The following is a 17,699-nucleotide window of genomic DNA, read 5'->3' as shown; positions in this document are numbered from 1 at the left end:
TAAAGTACAGAAAAAATTTATTGGAAATCTCTTGAATACATTTTAAAGTATAGCTCGGTATTTCCAAACAAGGTGGGCTGGAGGAGGGGGAGGGACCCTGCCACCTGGAGACGGGTGACAGGCCCCAATCCTGTCCCCGGGGTGCTACTGGAGTCAGTCTAGGGCTCATCCCTGTCAGTGTACGGGGCTGAGGGGCAAGGGCCAGCCTTGACAGTTGCTCTGCTCCTCCCAGGCTCAGCTCAGGGCTCAGCCTCGCTGGCCTCTCACTGATGGGGTTCTAAAGGAAAGGCTGCTGCCTGTAAAGGCCAACAATCAGGAGTCAAAGAGGACAATGGCTAACAGGCCTTCCCGTGGCCTCCTCAGGAGGAGGCCAGTGGCTGAGATACTGTGGTAAGACATGGGGGCAGGGGCAATCAACAGCTTTACCACGGCTTCACCCTTCTCAGCCCTGGGGCCTCGGGGGTAAATCTGGATTGGTTTAGCAGGCCATGGGTATACTCTGGCCCAGATATGAGGGCCAGTTGGATACCGCTGCTGGGAACATTTCTTTGTGGCAGCAGAACGCATGCAACAGGGGCGGGGCTCAGCCCACCTGAAACAGTATCAGAGCCCCCTCCAGCATTCAGCCTTGTAGGTGGGAACAATGTCACATGCATTTATTAACAAGCCATTGAGGACCACCTGCTCCACTGCAGAACAGCTGCTGCCAGTGAATAGCCCAGGTGGGCCAGGAGGAGTTTTGCCTCAGCCAGGACTGCCAGTCAGGCTGGGAGAGGGACAGGTGGCAGGTACATGAGGCTAGGTGCTTGACTGACTTAAGTAACAATACCTAAATGGTTAAGTCAATCATCCGCCTAGCTTTGGTTTCTCAACAAGGAACCAATCCAGCTAGTAAACCTCAGGGCGGGGTGCAGACCCTGGGATTAAAGAAAGGTGGTGGCCAGGCCCAGGTAGAAAGAGGAAAAGGCCCATAACCTAGCCCTGAGAAACAGGAACAAGTCCCTCCAGAAAGAGGGGCCCATCTGGCCTTCCTTGGGGCCACAGTGGGGCACATACAATGCATCATATGTGCACTGCACACAACTCTGGAGAACTGTACTCACAGAGTTATATGCATTTAGCACCCAAGACTTCCTGCGCTGCCAGAATGGAGTCAGTTACTCTGCAGAAGCTGGGAGAGATTCAAGGCTCTCACCAGGAATACGCAGAAGACTAAGGTAAAGCCTGTCGTCAGTTCAAGTGCAGCGATTCTGGGAGGTTCCATCACCCTCAGCCAGCCCTATTCTTGGATCCCACCTTATGTATATGGGAAGGAAGATCCTCAGAGCAGCAACCCAGATTCTGAGGAGCCTCCACAGAGGAGGCCATACCCCAGGAAGAGGCCCTCCACCTTCCCTAAGTGAAAACATCTAACCTCAAACATATTTTCTCTATAAAATATCTGATTTCTCTGAAAGTAATAAATATTTATCATGTCTTATAACCAAGGAGAGCAACAGGGGGAGGAAGGAGAGAAAAAGAAACTTTGCCGCAATTCCCAATGACAGAACCCTGGAGACCTAGGCTTCTGTTTCTTTCAATGGAGCTGAGCTGCTGAGCACAGCCAGCAGCCAGGGCTGCTCAGGGTCTCTGTGGAGATGGTGGGAATGGCTGACTTTGCAGTTCTCACCACCTTGGGCAAGAGGCCTGTCATACTGCCAAAAGTGCAGGCACAGGGGCAGAGAGAGGGAGGGAGGGAAGAAGACAGCAAACCAAAAGGGACAAAAAAAAGAGCCTGAAGGAGCCCCTCCTTCTTCCTCCCAGCACTGTCTCCTTCCTCTTTCTGCCTCCACACTAGGTCCGGGCCACCAGCTGGAATGTCAAGTGGTAAACGGCAGGCCGGCAAAGGGCCAGCTGCAGGGCGGACCCAGGGCAGGGGGCCGGCAGGAGGAACAGGATGACAGCCTTTGTGAAGCAGGTGCTGATGGGCGGTGTGAGCAGATGGCCCTGCCGAGGGCCCTTTTATTCCTAAAGGGTCTTCTGATCCCCAAGGCCAGGGGGTGAGTCCTCTCAAATGCTATCACCGGGCTTGCCTGCTGCCATAGAGTCTCCAGGAGGTGTGAGAGCAGGGACTTCCGGGTCCCCATGGGGGACACCAGCCTCTCCTCCACCTGGAGCAAGATGAGGGAGGGGAGCAGCTGATGAGTGGGACCACAGAAAGGGGATGCTGCTGGTACTCGAGGACACCAACTTTTACTGCAGGGTTTCTACAAAGGCATCAAACTCTCGGACATTCTTCTCGTGCACAGCCAGCTTCTCTGGTAGTGAGTCCTGTACCAGGAGGGGAGAGAAGAGCTGCTTATTCAGGTAGGGTCCTGCAGAGACAGCTGGCCCAGGCCCCTGGGCTGAAGAAGGGATCACAGGACACAGTTCAGCTCAGCACTGCTGGCCGGGACAGCAGGAGATGCAGGGCAGTGGGGCAGCCACCGGGAAGGGGGCTTGTGTCCAGCAGGGCCTGAGGGGGGCTCAGGGACTTGGCGGAACAGCCAAGGGGATCCAAGTGGGCCACATACTGCACGAGCTAGAAAAGGGCCATGCCAACAACAGGATGACACAGAGAAATTACCTTTGGCACAGATCAGGCTGACACTAGAATGAAACAGTAGGCTCAGCATGCTATAGATTAAGAAAAGTTTACGAGAGTTATTCATGACCTGTGCTGGGCAGCAGAATGCCTTGGGGGCACGTGAACAAGGCCGTCCCCACCATGCTCCCAAGAGAGTCTGACTCAGTAGGTCTGGGGTGAGGCCTAGGAATATCAGCTGAGGCAGGGGTGCGTTAGAGAGTCGAGAGAAATCAATAAACAAGAAAACAGAATCTGAGGAGTTAAGTTTAACTGCCCTCAAGTATCAACTATGTATAAAAATTTAACCCTAATCAGGTGCTGTCTGATGAATGTGTATCTGAAGAGTTTGACCACCACAGACGGGAGAGCTCCTAACTGGCACAAGGTACTGGGGAGAGGTGGGCACTGTCCCGCCCCCGAACTGGCAGGTGGCAGGCACATTGGAAGCACCAGGGCCGCTTCGGGAGGCAGGGGCGACGGACCACTCCTGCCTGCAGAATCACCCTCAGAGCCTTCACGAGCTGGTTTCTTCCAAGCAGGTTTCCAATGAGAAGCCAGGGAGTCAGTGATTAAAAGCCTAAAATCAGAAGCCAGACTCTAGGATCAAAGCTGTGTGTTGCCAGCTCAGTGTGACCACGGGCAAGTTATTTGTTTACAGGGTCGGTTTTCTCATCTGTAAATTGGGATAAGAAAAGCTACCTCTTAGGATTATTGAAGATTCGTGTAAAGCACTTAGAAAAATACCTGGTACCTAGAAAGCCTCACTAAATGTTAACAATAACGATATTGTTATAGTATTGTTATTACTGAGCATGCTTTTCTGTTTCAAGCAAATCAAGAGCAGATATTCCAATATTCCTATTCCTACTAGAGCTATTCCTCTAATGTTGCTATGGAAGGTGACATTCCCACCTCAGGTAGAAGGTCTCTGATATCTTGTGGTGTTAGAGTAGGTAGCTAGTTAGGTTTTAATAGGATGCATGGGGGCCAGCAAAGAGGGAAAAGGGGGAAAGCTATTGGGGAAAGTCAGAGGTCTATTCTGGCCAGCAGCACTCCAAAAACAAAGCCACAAGAAGCCAGATCAAACCAGACAGGCCAAAGACAAAGAAGACTGGAGACCCTGATCTAGTGAGGGAGAAAAGGTGTGAAAACCTACTCCCCAAGAAATCTTCTTTCCAAATAATAAATATCCCCCCCCCACCCAGTTAATAACTGTCAATAAAAGACAGAGACCCAAATCCTGGGTGCACAACTCTCCCGAGCTTGCCAGCTCTCACTTCTCGAGTGTACTCTCACTATAATAAACTCTTCACTTGCACCACCCAACCACTGTGTCTGGTCTGGCAACATCTTGGGGATGGGCTGGGTGGAGCCATAGGACACCTGGAGTTTGTAGCTGTGCAGGGTGCTCCACTGCCCTTTGGACATGGGAAATACATTAAACATAGATGCAGGGATTAGAGTCAGTCTCAGGACATCTGGCTAAGCTTGAAAACTGCTAGCTGAATCGAGAATGAGCCCTTCGAGGAAAGGGCAAGTACAGCAATACTCAGGACCTCATGTTTCTTCTGCCCTGTGCCCCTGGTGTCTGCCTGAGAAACTGAACAGCTGAATGCAAGAGCTACTGGAGCAGCTTGGTTTAGTGGCCAGAGGCAGCAGAAGACCTCAGACACTGAACAGCAGGGATGGGAAGTAATGGTGAGCGTGGACAGAAGAGGAGGAAGTCAATGCAAGCAATTTCAAGATAACGATTGCCAGGCACAATGCAAACCTCAAGTGTGATCAACAGACGATAAGGATCTAAAGTATCTCTTTCCTGTTACAGGGAGGTGTGGGAGTTGGGGGAGTAACAGGAAGAAATTTCTAGGCCTTTGGAACAGGAATGACCATCAAAAGAGGATAGGAGGTCACAGGATGAGGTAACCCAGGGAAAGGGGTTTCCATACCAAGTCCTCAGCCATGGACTGTGCCCCGATATCTATGGAGAGGCTGCTCAGCTGAGGAGGATTCTGAAATTCACGATAGAAGGTCCCCAAGTCCATCGGAAGAATGTCGTCTTTAGAAAAAGCCGGTTTCTTCAAAAACAAGACAGACTCAGTTTAGTTTGCCTTATGTAACAGAAGAAAATCAGGGGAAAGAAGCTATGAACAATCCTCTTTCCTTCCAGTAATTATCAGAGAAATGGTTTCTCCAGGTTCATCTTAGGGAAAGGAATTGCTATGCCTTTCTCTTCTGGGCAGCTGAGCTCTAGTCCTGGTGCTATACTCCTCTCCCATGGTAAGGTTAATATTCCCTTCCCTCAAATTCTTTTCCTTAGCAAAGAGTCATCCACTCAGGCAGGAATAGGACCTACATGGATACCACCAGCAATCCTCATTTAGAGTTGAATTTCAACCCAAGATATGGCACAAAATGCCTTCTTGCTCATGGGCCTCCAAGTGTGTCCCCAAGCAGGGTATGAGGGCAGGTTCCCCACATGAACTGCACAGCGAGATGCCTACCTGTCCCATCCCCTCTGTCTAGACCAGCCCATTTGATCCTTGTGAAGGAAGTCCTGTCCAAGAACCCTGGACGCGTCTAGGTTTATTTCCCCCATGGCAGCAAAGGTCAAGGAAAGTGATGGCAACTTACGAAGTCGATCATAACAAAGTCATCATGGGTATTGCCACTGCTGCCCCCACTGGAGCCATCAGAGTGCAGGCTGCCCTGGAGAGGAGATTCAGTCTCTGGGGAATCTGGAGGATTCACCTGTTTCAGAATAAGGTGGAGGTATGGGCTGGTTCATGCACTGGGTGCAAGCTGCTGTTAACAGTCAAAGGTTTTGTAAGGGAACCAACACTGGCTGAAAATCTATAAGCCCAGGAGCACAGCCAGTGGTCTCTGAAGGAACAGTGCTTTGTCCAGTAAGACGACAAGCACAGCACCATCTGACTGTTAACTTTAGTCAAAGGGGGACTCACCATGGGATCAGCATCCTCCAGCTCCAAATTCTTGGGAGCAAACATGGCAAAGGGTATGTCCAGACTGGTCAGGGTCACCTGAAAGGACATGAAAATTTTAGTGCCCACCCCTGGCTCAGCTTACAGGCTTCCTCCGTGGCCCAGCAGATTCACACAGCCAGGCTGATCACACCATCCTCTGGGTCCTATCCTGTCAGAGAACCCTGAATCTCCCATCTCCCATCATATACCCACAGCATAAACAGGGGTAGCGCTACCCATGACCCTGGGAATCAGCTTTGGAAGCCTGACCCACAGCGATTTGGTAACTATTCTGCATTGCAGAGCTGAGGGGGAATTACTTATTTTGAGGAAGGCTGAGATACTGACACTTCAGTGCAAGGTGTCTATACCAAATGGGGCCCAGTCACCCTCTCCTATGGGAGGCTTATACGATCACAGAACAAAAGCTGTGAACTTCTTCTGGTGGGGGTGTCACAGGTTATTAACCCTCCTCCAAAAAAATGTGCACGCAGGTACGCACGTGCGCGTGCAAACACACACACACACAATTTTGCATGTAGTTTCAGGGGTCCCACAGACCCTAGGTTAGGAGCCCTGTCCCTCAGGCCTCATTCTAAGGGCTCAGATATTCTCACAGGTGGTAGTACCAGAAAAATCACCTGGTTGATGGGCTTGTTGACAAAAGCCCCCACTTTTCGGACAAAGATGGTCTCCAAGACATCGTGGGGGGATGCCCGGCCCTCACTGCTGTTTGATACAGTTTCAGTATCCTCGCTGGAGAAGAAAGACAGTGTTGGTACTCACTCTCAAACCACAGCAGAGCCTGCTTGGTTCCCATAAACCTGTTGGTAAGGCTGCAGTCCAGGGCAGGAATGTCCCCCCCACCAACCTACCCACATGGGAAATGGCAACATGGGGTCTGGCTGCTGCCACTGCCACCCTCTCTTCTGAGTTGAGAGCAGAGGACTGCACTACTGGAAGCAACTAAAAATGAGGCACATGTGAATGAAACTCAGTAAGCTGTGTAAAGCTTACATTAAATTTAATCTAAAATACCATTGATAAACATCAGTTACCAAGCATATAGCAATCATGCATACAGGTAAGCAGTGCTCATAAACAACTGTGATTTTAACATTAATCTACGACATAAGCAGACTCAAGCTTTAAGCCTTTCTCTGCCTTCTTGTTTTGTTATCTAAAATTACCGTAAGAAGGAATCATTTACAGTGTTTAGAGTTTATAGCACCATGTTAAATTTAAGCCTTACCTCACAAGAGGCAGTGTCATTATTCTAACTTGAGAGTCCCAAATTTGGCTCTTTAGATAGCCAGAGCTTTCTCCGCCCATGACGCACGGGCTGAGGTCCTATGCTCCATACCACATTTCTTCTCATCACCCCCAATCAACCGTCTGTTCAGCAAAGTCTTTTAATGACACATTTCATTTGGCTGCCCATTTAAGAACCCCCTACCGCAAAGAGATAGGGTCCTCTATCTCTAGCTGCTCCCAGACATGCCCTTGGAGTCAAGGCTCAGAAAACTAGAGTGTAAACGACTAACAGGATCTTCCTTTGGTTATCGGGGGGGGGGGGGGGGGGGGGGGGATAAAAGGATGGAAATTTGGGAAGCCAGGAATGAAAGTCGTTATTTTTTTCTGATGGATGCCACAAAAAGATCTTCCTAAATAATTTCCCTCCTACCACTCCACTGTGGGAATGTAAAAAAATACCAAAAATTTCTATTATCCACAAATTCATTTAGGATGTGATGGGGCAGTCAACGTCTGATCTCCGGGGCCTTGCAGTCAAGGGAGGGCAGGGCAGGTCGGGACAGCCGCATTGTCCCCGGGCAGAACTCCGATATAAGGGCAAGAGGAGCTCAGCTTGCGCCTGGCCATTTTGTGAGCTACGTGCTCTTTGGCAAATTTATTTAACCCTCTGAGGTCTTCTCATCTTTGAAAAAGTAGTAACAGTGGGGACTTGCGCAGGGCAGGAGTGTGAGAACCTTCATGCTCTACCTCATCACTGTCTTCATTAATCTGAAATTTACAGAATATATCACTTCTGTAATCAGAAAAGACAAAGATTTTTACAAATCTTTAATGAAGACAAACAGTTGTTTCTAAAGAATCTCCATGAGGGACTAACATAACAGGGGGGAAAAAAATCCTAACTACCAGCACAGGTACACAGCAGCCCCCAACTTTAGGGTCATAGCAAACCCCCTGCATGGGTCCTCAGGAAACACTGAGGACTGACTCCAAGGGAAGAAATCTTGAGCTGGGAGAAACACACACACACACACACACACACACACACACACACATCCAAAAGGCTCCTTCACCGGATGAGGGTGATAAGAACTAGGCCCCTGCTGTTGGCTATTAACAGCAAGCCAGGGGCTGCTTCCTTACATACCTGACACAATATAAGGTTGTTATGGAGGACTTTAAGAATTCCAAATTTGGGGTCTAAGTGCCAGGCCTGAAGCAATGCTGAAAGCAATTCTTTACTGACGCCCAATAAGCATATATGTCAGGGAGGATGGGTCCCTGGGTGCCCAAGCAGCCATGCTGTGAACTCACCTGCTGGAAGGTGTGACAGCGCAGTGGGCCCCGTCAGAAGGGGTGTAGGTTGCCAGTCTCTCCTGGTCAGCCTGGGCACCGTGAGCAGGTTGGTTGGGAGCAAGAGGTACCCCACCTTCCTTCCCGGGAACCATGAGCTTTGGGGGAAAAGGGAGGAATACAGTGAATAATGGCAGTGTCAGGCAAGAGGGGAACTTGGTCTAGGGCGGTGGTAGGTGCCTTGGAGCTTTTCCACTACCAGTGCTGCCCCCAAGTGGGCGGGAAACCTCGGATCTACGTCTTCTCTGGGACTCAGCTAACAGGAGTCATGCGTGGTTAAGGACTACAGAAGGAAAGGAAAGAGAGGGAGAAAACACTTGGAAGCTCTTCTTTCCTTTCTGAACTCTAGGAGGCCCTTTCTCCTGGAGTCACCTAGGTCCGTAAAGCTACACAAGAACTTTGTTTCAGAACACTTAGCAAAATAGTGGTGTGTGAAGAGGCCCCTCAACTGCCTTGGGGCAGGGGAGGCAGCACAGGAACCCCGGGGTCGTCCCCATCTCTAAAGATACCTGGTGAGGGTGTGTGGTGTTTAGGCCAGCAGCAAACACTACTGGGTAAGCCAGGTCAGCTGATCCAACGCCCAGGGCAGCAGGCTGATAGGAAAGGCGAGAGCTTGAGAGCTAAGCAAGAGAAAAACAAAGAGGGGCAGAGGAAAGGAGGAGGAAAAAGTAGGCAATCCTAAAGTACGACTAATGATCAAGGTCATGGAGAGGTAAAGAATGGATCCCAGCCCACATCCTCACAGTGCGGGGTGGGGGCGGGGGCCTGATGTTAAAGACAGACCAGGCCATTACTCTGTGGCTAAGAAAGCAGAGACTTGTTTGTAGTGGGACTGACATTCTCAGCTCTGCAGCCTTCCAAAGGCCTCAAATGAGTTCCCTGCTCCCCCTTTCCCCAGGGGCTCGGCTAACTGTTGAGGTTTCCAGCCCAGCCGACTGGCAAAGCACAAGCCCGAGCAGAACTTGCAGCCAAAGTCATTGGTTTTTCCCAGGTCATTCTATTTTCTCCTTTGTCCTTGAGGTCCCTTTGAAACAGAAGGCGTCTTCCCTAATCACACCCTCCATCACCCCTGGGTATGGGAGGGTTCCTATTTATATTGAAAAAGAAAGAATACCACTCTTGGATTGTTTATTTGGAAACAAGATATAAATAACTCCATGTGTTTTTTACATCAATGGTAGGAGGAGGGGCAAGCGAAACATCCTATTTTGGGCTGCTGTGCTATGGCTGCATCCTGTTAAAAATCAATTACCAAGCCTCAAATAACTCCCAGGAACACTTGGGGACATTTAAATAGCTATACCCTGTACTTTATGTATAATTTTTAAATAAAAAGATGCCATCCTATTATATCCCCTTCTTCCCAGTATGGACTCACTTGATGGGAAAAGGCCAGTCCTGCCATGGGGACCCTCAGAGTGTCCGTCACCACAGGAGTAGGGGTCTGAAAATGTGCCTTTGTGACAGTAAACACACACTGTGCACAGATACACACAGAGACAGGAAAAACAAGAGAAGAAAACAGAAAAGGGACTTGAGAAAGAAGTGAAAACAACTCCGGAAGGGGTGGTAGCCATGGAGGCCAAACTGCACGATGGAAATCGGGAGTGCAGCAGGGAGAGAGCAGCATGGCTGCCTTCCTAGAAGGACAACTTAGAAGGGTGTGAAGAAGATACGTTTGTCCCAGGGGGCTCCACTGCATGCTTGTTGCCCTGATGAGCAGGTGGAAAACAAAGCTGAGTCAAGCTGTTATGACTTGGCAAAAGAGGGAAGCCCAAACCAAGCATTAGTGTGTTTTTAGTCAAAGGAGGGTGGAAAGGTGTTAGGGAATGGCCCCCAGCAGCAAGGACTTGAGAGCAGGTGCAAGACATGCTGAGGATAAAGATGCTCAAGTTACAATGCTAGAACAGAGACCTTTTCCTGGGGACCCAGAATCTGCAAGGACAGATGTAAACAACTGACGTCTGTTGACTGGAACTTTAAATGCTCAGGTCCAGGGTGCCTGGGAAGCTCAGTCAGTTAAGCATCTGACTTAGACTCAAGATCTCAGGGTCCTGGGACTAAGCCCCACATTAGGCTCTGTGCTCAGCGGGGAATCTGCGTCTCTCGCTCTCTGCCTCTGCCCTCCCCCTGTTCTCTCTCAAATAAAGATATGGTGGATTTTCTTCGTTTGTTTTTAAATGTAAGCTCTATGTCCAATATAGGACTTGAACTTACGACCCGGAGATCAAGCATCACTACTTGATCTACTGACTTGATCTACTGACTGAGCCAGCCAGGTCCCCCTTCTCTCAAATAAATAAATAAAATCTTAAAAAAAAAAAAATGCTCAGGTTCCCAGCTGTAACACTTGACTACACTATCTGAGGCAGGATGAATGGTTGTGTATAGGTGTAGGCGTGTGTGTGTGTGTGTATGTCTTATAGCCCCACATGGTGAAGGAGAACTTGATGCAGTAAAAGCTGGGGCACTCTTAGATTTCAAAGCTAATTATGATTATTTTGAATCTTGCTGTTCCACCTTTAAGTGTTACCAGTTAGCTAGTTAATGCTTAGAACTGGAGGTTGGACCTGAAATCACAGTAGTAGGTACAGGGTCACAATTATTTCTTGATTTGACTCTGTGTCCACATGACACAGCGGTCCCTTTTTTGTTGGGAAAACAAACACCACATTAACATGCATTTACTGGACTCTAGGAAAAAGCTCAAACAGAAGTTGAACAATTATGCAATTCCCTAGGTTAAACCAAGGAAGAAAGTAGTTCAATATTTATAGGAATGCTGAGGAGACCTGCTGGCAAATCATTTTCTCTCTCTGTTCTACCATTAAGGTTGAAAATGAAGACTACTGCACCAAACTGTAATAAGCCTCGACTGGAGGTACTCAGAGGGTAGTGACAGGGCTCACCCCATGGGATGCTCAATGTTGATATGATCTTGATAGGGTCGATTTTCAAACTGTGACAAGACACAGAAGGTAACTGACACCATGAGAAAGATAGGCTCCCCTTACACAGGTCATAAATTTTGTGCAAACAGGAGATGTAGGAACTACTTAACTTTCCCTTACTGTTGGGGTTGTGTCAAATTTCCACTGTACCTAAGAGACAAACTGATTTGTTAAGGCCCAGCCTCACCATCCTCATATCTCCCAAGTCACAACGTCATTTACTATTTATGAATTTATCACTTATAAAACAACATAGGGGCACCTGAGTGGCTTAGTCAATTAAGCACCTGCCTTTGGCTCAGGTCATGATCCCGGGGTCCTGGGATCTCTCAGGATCCTGGAAGAGAGCCCCTTGTCAGACTCCCTGCTTCTCTTTTCCCCTCTAGCCCTCCCCACTGCTCATGTTCTTGCATGCTCTCCCTCTCTCTCAAATGAATAAAAAAATCTTTTAAAAAATTTAAAAATAAAACTTCGATGAACATCAAACTTAACATATTCACATTTTAATTATCTAAAAAATAATCTACTTTCACCAAAGTGCTCTGATGGGCTTGCCCCTCTTTTTGGATCAGTATTGCCCTATGTTAGTTAGTAAGAGTGCCAAAAGTTGCCCCCTCCCAGAGCAATGGTGACATTCATGCCTATATACATTCATGGAAGGAGGGGAGTAGCAATTCCCACCCCCTACTCATCCAAACCATCTGGGCAACCTCTAACTCTAAACTGGGACAATAGAAATAATAGTGACCCATGGATTTTGTAATTTCCTTCACACACATTGAATAGGTTTGTTTGTTTTAGCTTTCTTTTTTTTTAAGCTAACTTTTGGGCCTAACTTCTGTTTTTTAAACAGATTAGAACCATAATTTTAATTCAATATCTCCTAACAACTCAGAATGAAATAAATTTAAATATTTTCTTAATTAAAAAACACAGAAAACAAAAATTTATGGGTAGTAAATTAATTTGTTGGGCTCCAAAAATAAGATGGTGAAAGGGGATAATCTGGGACTAGTTGAGGGAACAAAAAACTGGATCAGGTCTAGAAGAAACCGTCTAATGTGAAAGTTGAAGAGGAGGGGAGTGATAAAGATGAACACCCAGAGCAGGGAGCTGCAGGCCATGACGTGGGAGATGAATGACTCAGGGTGGAAGGGAAGAAATGAAAAAAAAAAAAAAAAAAAAAAAAGGAAGAAACGCGCCCTGAAATTCAGTCATCTGGCAACAAACAACTCCTTAGATGAAGCAGACTTGGTACCACGCACATTATACAACATGGTCTCACAGGCATGTCCGCTTGGTAAGCTGGGAACCTCGTCTGGAGTCTGTTTCACTGAAACTGGGTTTGACACTGGAGATGGACTCAAGTGGAAAAGTTAATGGTTAAAAATGTTCAGATAAAGAATGCAGATAGCCAGAAATCTGTGTCAACTATTAAGAAAAACTGCACTGCTGGTTTCTTACTGGTATTCTATGTCAAATAATTTTTGTTTTTTTATGTGCTCCTTCCATTATTAGAAGCCATATTTACCACTTCAAAAGCGAAGTAGCTACCAAATTAACATGAGTAGGATAGAACACCTCTCTGGTATCAGAATGCATTTGGAATTTTGTGACTTATTTTCTAGGGAATTTTAAGATGTCTCCAGGAACATAAAGGTTACATGTAATCTTGTAGGTTAAGAATGGTTACAGACTAGAGGGGCACCTGGGTGGCTCAGCCTGACTCTTGGCTCAGCTCAGGTCATGATCTCAGGATGGTGAGATCAAGTCCCACACTGGGCTTTCTTTGCACTTAGAGCAGAGTCTGCTTCAGATTCTCTCTCCCTCTCCCTCCTCCCCTCCCACCGCGCCCCACCTGCACATGCGTGCGTGCGCACACACACACACACTCTCTCTCTCAAATTAAAAAAAAAAGCATGTTTATAGACTAGAAACATTGCAATATTACCTGCTGGATAAGAAGGCTCTCCTTCACCCCTCAAAATAACTCCCTGGAAACAATCATCACCACCACCACCACCACCACAAGAGATTGTATCTAAATTTTGACACCATTTCATGCCCATATAGGTACCAAATAACTACAGCCACCCCAGAACATGTTTCCCCCTACCTGAGATGGAGGGGAGGTGGAAAAAGAGGTGGTACACACTTCTTGAGAATCTTCCACAGAAGGATATGTTACTCCAGTGTCCTCACCAGCAGTTCTATGGCGGGGGTGGGAGGGGGTGGGTGGGGAATAAATCAAGAATTTTATGGTGACGGCAGTCAATTACGGAGAGGATACAAAGGGAGGTTAGATAAGGATGCAAGTCGTGACAAGAGCTGTTTCAGGCAGAGCTCACTATGGCAAGAGGCGTGTTGAGTCTTTGATAATGTCAAATATCCAGACAACATCTAGAGGTTGGCCAAAGTTTTTATTTTTAACCCAAACATCCTACCTGACACATCATTTGAGAAAATTTTCTTAAGCCTGGCCAGTTTTGGGACCAAAGAACTGTCAGCAATAGAGATGCAGTGAAACAAGTCTTGACTCCAAAGATGAACTATTCAACTTCAAAAGTCCTTCATATAAAGGCAGGATCCTTCCTGATACACATCTTTTTCAACCTCTACAGAATTGTTTTCTGGGCATAACTAAACTGTGCCACTGGTGACCAGAAAACCATTTAATTTGTGAAGGACATTGTTAACTACTGCTACTCTGATAGTCTCTAAGTAGTATCATATTGAAAGTTAAATCACTACCATCTAGATCCAAAACGTCCAAGAATTTTCTGAGACAGTTTATGCATTCCAAGTCTTGATATACCTTACAGGTAGCAGCAGGAAGGGAAGCTAATCACTCCATTTCTCTCCATGTGGGTCTCCATCACTGCCCCCTGCCCACTGATGAGTGCTGATAAAGGTCCTCTATGTATAGGATGAATGCTTCTCCCTAGCTGCAGTTTGGGAAAACCCCTACACATCCTCACCTGTAATTGCAGGGGTGCATGGGTGAGGAGCTGGGGTAGGGACGGTCCACAAAGTGATCAATGATAATCCCCATGATAGGTGGGGTCCTCTCAAATTGCCTGTAATGCAATAAGCAGATTGCAATATTTATTAGAATACCTTGTCAGCCCCCCCGAAGTTTTTAGAGGACCCCTCACCTTATACCTTTGGCAAGAACCACTAGGGTCTTAACTACTGTATCCCTAAATATAAACCACAACTCTACATTGATGGCTCTAGGACACTCAGATTCTCCAATCTGGAAACTGGGCTCTCTCTCAAGGTCATTTTTCAAAAGGGGACTGATTTCAGCAATGGCAAAGCTGAACTGTAGGTTTAGCCACAGAGTTTGAGGGAAAAACAAACTTTATTATCTTTAATATCTTTGGAGGAGCTCTTTTGGATTCCAAGGCTCTTTCCTCACCTGGTAGACATAAATGCCAAGTTAATTCTGTAAGCGCAAGAAAGAGTGATGGTGCCCACAGGGGTGCCTACTGTCCCAACACGAACTGTCTGGAAACCTAGAAGAAATACATAATTAGCTTTTCCCCAGAGAATACTGACACTGTCCCCAATCTGGCTTTCCCTGAATCATTCAGCTTATCACAATTTGTGGCATTATCTACTTAGTCCCATGGGTGCAATGGCCTCAATTTCATATATGTTTATGTGTGTATGTGTTTTTCTTTTGATTTATTTTATATTGACCTAATATTGGAAGGGAAAACAGCATTCTATTTCCAGATAAACTTACCAAGAGAAAAAACAACTGTTAGTCCTAAAGTCTGAGCAAATCCTAACCAACCCAGCCCAAATGTGTCACACGCCCAGTGACACAGGAAGGGGACCCTGGGGCTTTATCACACAAACCCCACAGTTTACATAGGTGCGGAAGTGACTGCACTTCTATTTATGCTGCCACTCAGAACTAAGTATAGAAAAGAGCAAGGGCCTTGCAGGCGATATTTCTAATAACGCTTTCCCAGTTTTCTGGGTTTCATTTTCAATTTGTCAAAACTGCTAATGCTCATCAGAAACATTTAACAAGCTCATTATAGAAAATTAGGAAAACAGACAATGATATAAAGAATAAGAAAGAATGATGAGTTACTAGAACTCTGGGGAAAATAATTCAGTCATTCCTTGGCAGCTCTTTGGACCACCTACCTACCTGTCTTTTTCTTACTTGTATCACATATATTAAAGTCACAAGCTACTTATTATTACAGGCAGCATCTAAGCCCATCTCTGAAGTCAAGAGGGCTCTTAACACTACAAATGCTTTTCAACCTTGATACATACCTTCTCCTAAGCCATTCAGCTGAACTTCCCCAAAATATATCCTTAGGAAAGAAAGAAAAAGAAACAAATGATTCTTTATTCTAAAGGTCTTTATGGTCAGAATACCTAAAACAAAACAAACCCTTCTTTTCTTATCTGCATGAACACCTCTCCTAATGGAGCAATGATGTTACTACTTCAATTAAGCTGCAGGCATATGGATGTATATGGAAAGAACTGGTTAAGAAAAAAGAAAAATAATAATTAAGTGGAGTCTGCGATTTTAGTTGTTTTTCCCACTCCTGCAATATACATATATATATATATTTTTAAAGATTTTATTTATTCATGACAGACACAGAGAGAGAGAGAGAGAACGAGAGGCAGAGACACAGGCAGAGGGAGAAGCAGGCTCCCTGCAGGGAGCCCAACATGGGACTCGATCCGGGTCTTCAGGATCACACCCCAGGCTGAAGGCGGCGCCAAACTGCTGGGCCACCGGGGCTGCCCTCCTGCAATATATTTTTAAAGTATGCCTCCCAGGAGCACCTGGACGCCTCAGCAGTTGAGCATTTGCCTTTGGCTCAGGTCGTGATTCTGGGGACCTGGAATTAAGTCTCGCATCTGGCTCCCAAAAGGGAGCCTGCTTCTCTCTCTGCCTATGTCTCTGCCTCTCTCTCTGTGTCTCTCGTGAATGAATAAAATCTAAAAAAAAAAAAAAAAAAAAAAAAAAGTATATCTCCTGGGGAATAAAGAATATAGAAAGAAGATTGGCAAGTAAATCTAGTAGAAAGTACTAGATTTTTTTGGATGTATGTTCAACACACAAGATTATATTAGTTTCAGAGGTAAAACATGATTCAATTCTTGTTTATATTACAAATTGAACATCACAGTATGTCCAATTAACAGCCATCACCATACATATAGAATTTTTTTTTCTTGGGCTTAGAACATTTAAGGTCTCCTTTCTTAAGGGGATCCCTCTTACACTGTTGGTGGGAATGCAAACTGGTATAGCCACCCTGGAACACACTATGGAGGTTTCTCAAAAAGTTAAAAATAGAACTACTCTATGACCCAGTAATTGCACTCTAGGTATTTATTCAAAGGATACAAAAATACTGATTAGAAGGGGCACATGCATCCCCATGTTTATAGCAACACTATCAACAATAGCCAAATTATAAAAAGAGCCCACATGTCCATCAACTGGACATGGATAAAGAAAATAAAGAAAGAAAATGTGATATATTTAATGGAATATTACTCAGCTATCAAAAAGAATAAAACCTTGCCATCCATTTACAGTAACAGGAATGGAACTAGAGTATAGTATGTTCAGTCAAAGAAAAGATAAACACCATATGATTTCACTCATATGTGGAATGTAAGAAACCAGATGAACATAGGAGAAGGGAAGAAAAGATTAAAAACAGAGAGGGGGAAAAAAAAGAAAAACAGAGAGGGAGGCAAACCATAAGAGACACTTAACTATAGAGAACACACTGAGGGTTAATGGAGTGGAGATGGGTGGGGGGGATGGGTTAAATGGGTGATGAGTATTAAGGAGGGCACTTGTTATGATGAGCATTGGGCATTATATGTAAGTGATGAATCACTAAATTCTACTCCTGAAACTAATACTACACTATATGTTAACTAATTTGAATTTAAATAAAATTTTGGGGGATGCCTGGGTGGCTCAGCAGTTGAGTGTCTGCCTTTGGCTCAGGGCATAATCCCGGGGTCTTGGGATTGAGTCCCGCATCGGGCTCCTTGCATGGAGTCTGCTTCTCCTCCCTCTGCCTACGTCTCTGCCTCTCTCTGTGTCTCTCATGAATAAATAAAATCTTAAAAAAAAAAAAAAGTTTTGGAAGTAAAAGGGAAAAAAAACCTCCTTTCTTAGCAACTTTCAAATATACAATAGAAGATACTATATGTTGAGAACGGTCTTCAATTAAGGGCAGGTCTCCATGCTCATCACAAGTCATTCCAAAGTAAGTTGGTTAAGAAATTAGAAAATTTTTTTCTACTATAGAAGAATTACATAAGACTATTCTGAAAATACAGAAATATAAGCACAGCAGAACCTTTTTCTGAATTTCTCTGGGAAGACCAGTCTATATTAGCTAAAAGTCTGAACTATAAAACATTACCACCTATACTACAAACTTTATTATACTTCTCTAGTAATATGGTTAAAAATTAAACACATACATGGCTTTGTTCAATTTAAAAACTAAGTTCCAACAACATACAAAGCCCTATGGTTAG

At 45.7% G+C, this 17,699-nt stretch overlaps 1 protein-coding gene across 18 annotated transcripts in view; it reads right to left on the bottom strand.

The window, feature by feature from the left end:
* Window positions 1-17,699, bottom strand: part of ATG13 (autophagy related 13) — a 52,395-nt gene continuing 34,696 nt past the window's right edge. For 9 of the 18 annotated variants that reach the window (XM_077863074.1, XM_077863065.1, XM_077863066.1 and 6 more), the window contains 12 exons: window positions 15,444-15,484; window positions 14,566-14,662; window positions 14,123-14,221; window positions 13,261-13,354; window positions 9,572-9,670; window positions 8,703-8,813; window positions 8,155-8,291; window positions 6,228-6,342; window positions 5,566-5,643; window positions 5,237-5,353; window positions 4,552-4,680; window positions 1-2,310 (listed from right to left, as the gene is read on the bottom strand). In XM_077863074.1, coding sequence (XP_077719200.1) covers window positions 2,233-2,310; window positions 4,552-4,680; window positions 5,237-5,353; window positions 5,566-5,643; window positions 6,228-6,342; window positions 8,155-8,291; window positions 8,703-8,813; window positions 9,572-9,670; window positions 13,261-13,354; window positions 14,123-14,221; window positions 14,566-14,662; window positions 15,444-15,484 — 1,195 coding nt within the window. In that variant the 3' untranslated portion in view covers window positions 1-2,232. The other 9 variants (XM_077863076.1, XM_077863075.1, XM_077863077.1 and 6 more) reach the window with 9 other exon arrangements.

This window comes from Canis aureus, chromosome 21, assembly GCF_053574225.1.
Source record: "Canis aureus isolate CA01 chromosome 21, VMU_Caureus_v.1.0, whole genome shotgun sequence".
In the NCBI taxonomy this organism is placed as follows: domain Eukaryota; kingdom Metazoa; phylum Chordata; class Mammalia; order Carnivora; family Canidae; genus Canis; species Canis aureus.
The sequence above is the reverse complement of the archived record's forward strand: the minus strand, read 5'-3'. Positions and strand labels throughout refer to the sequence as shown.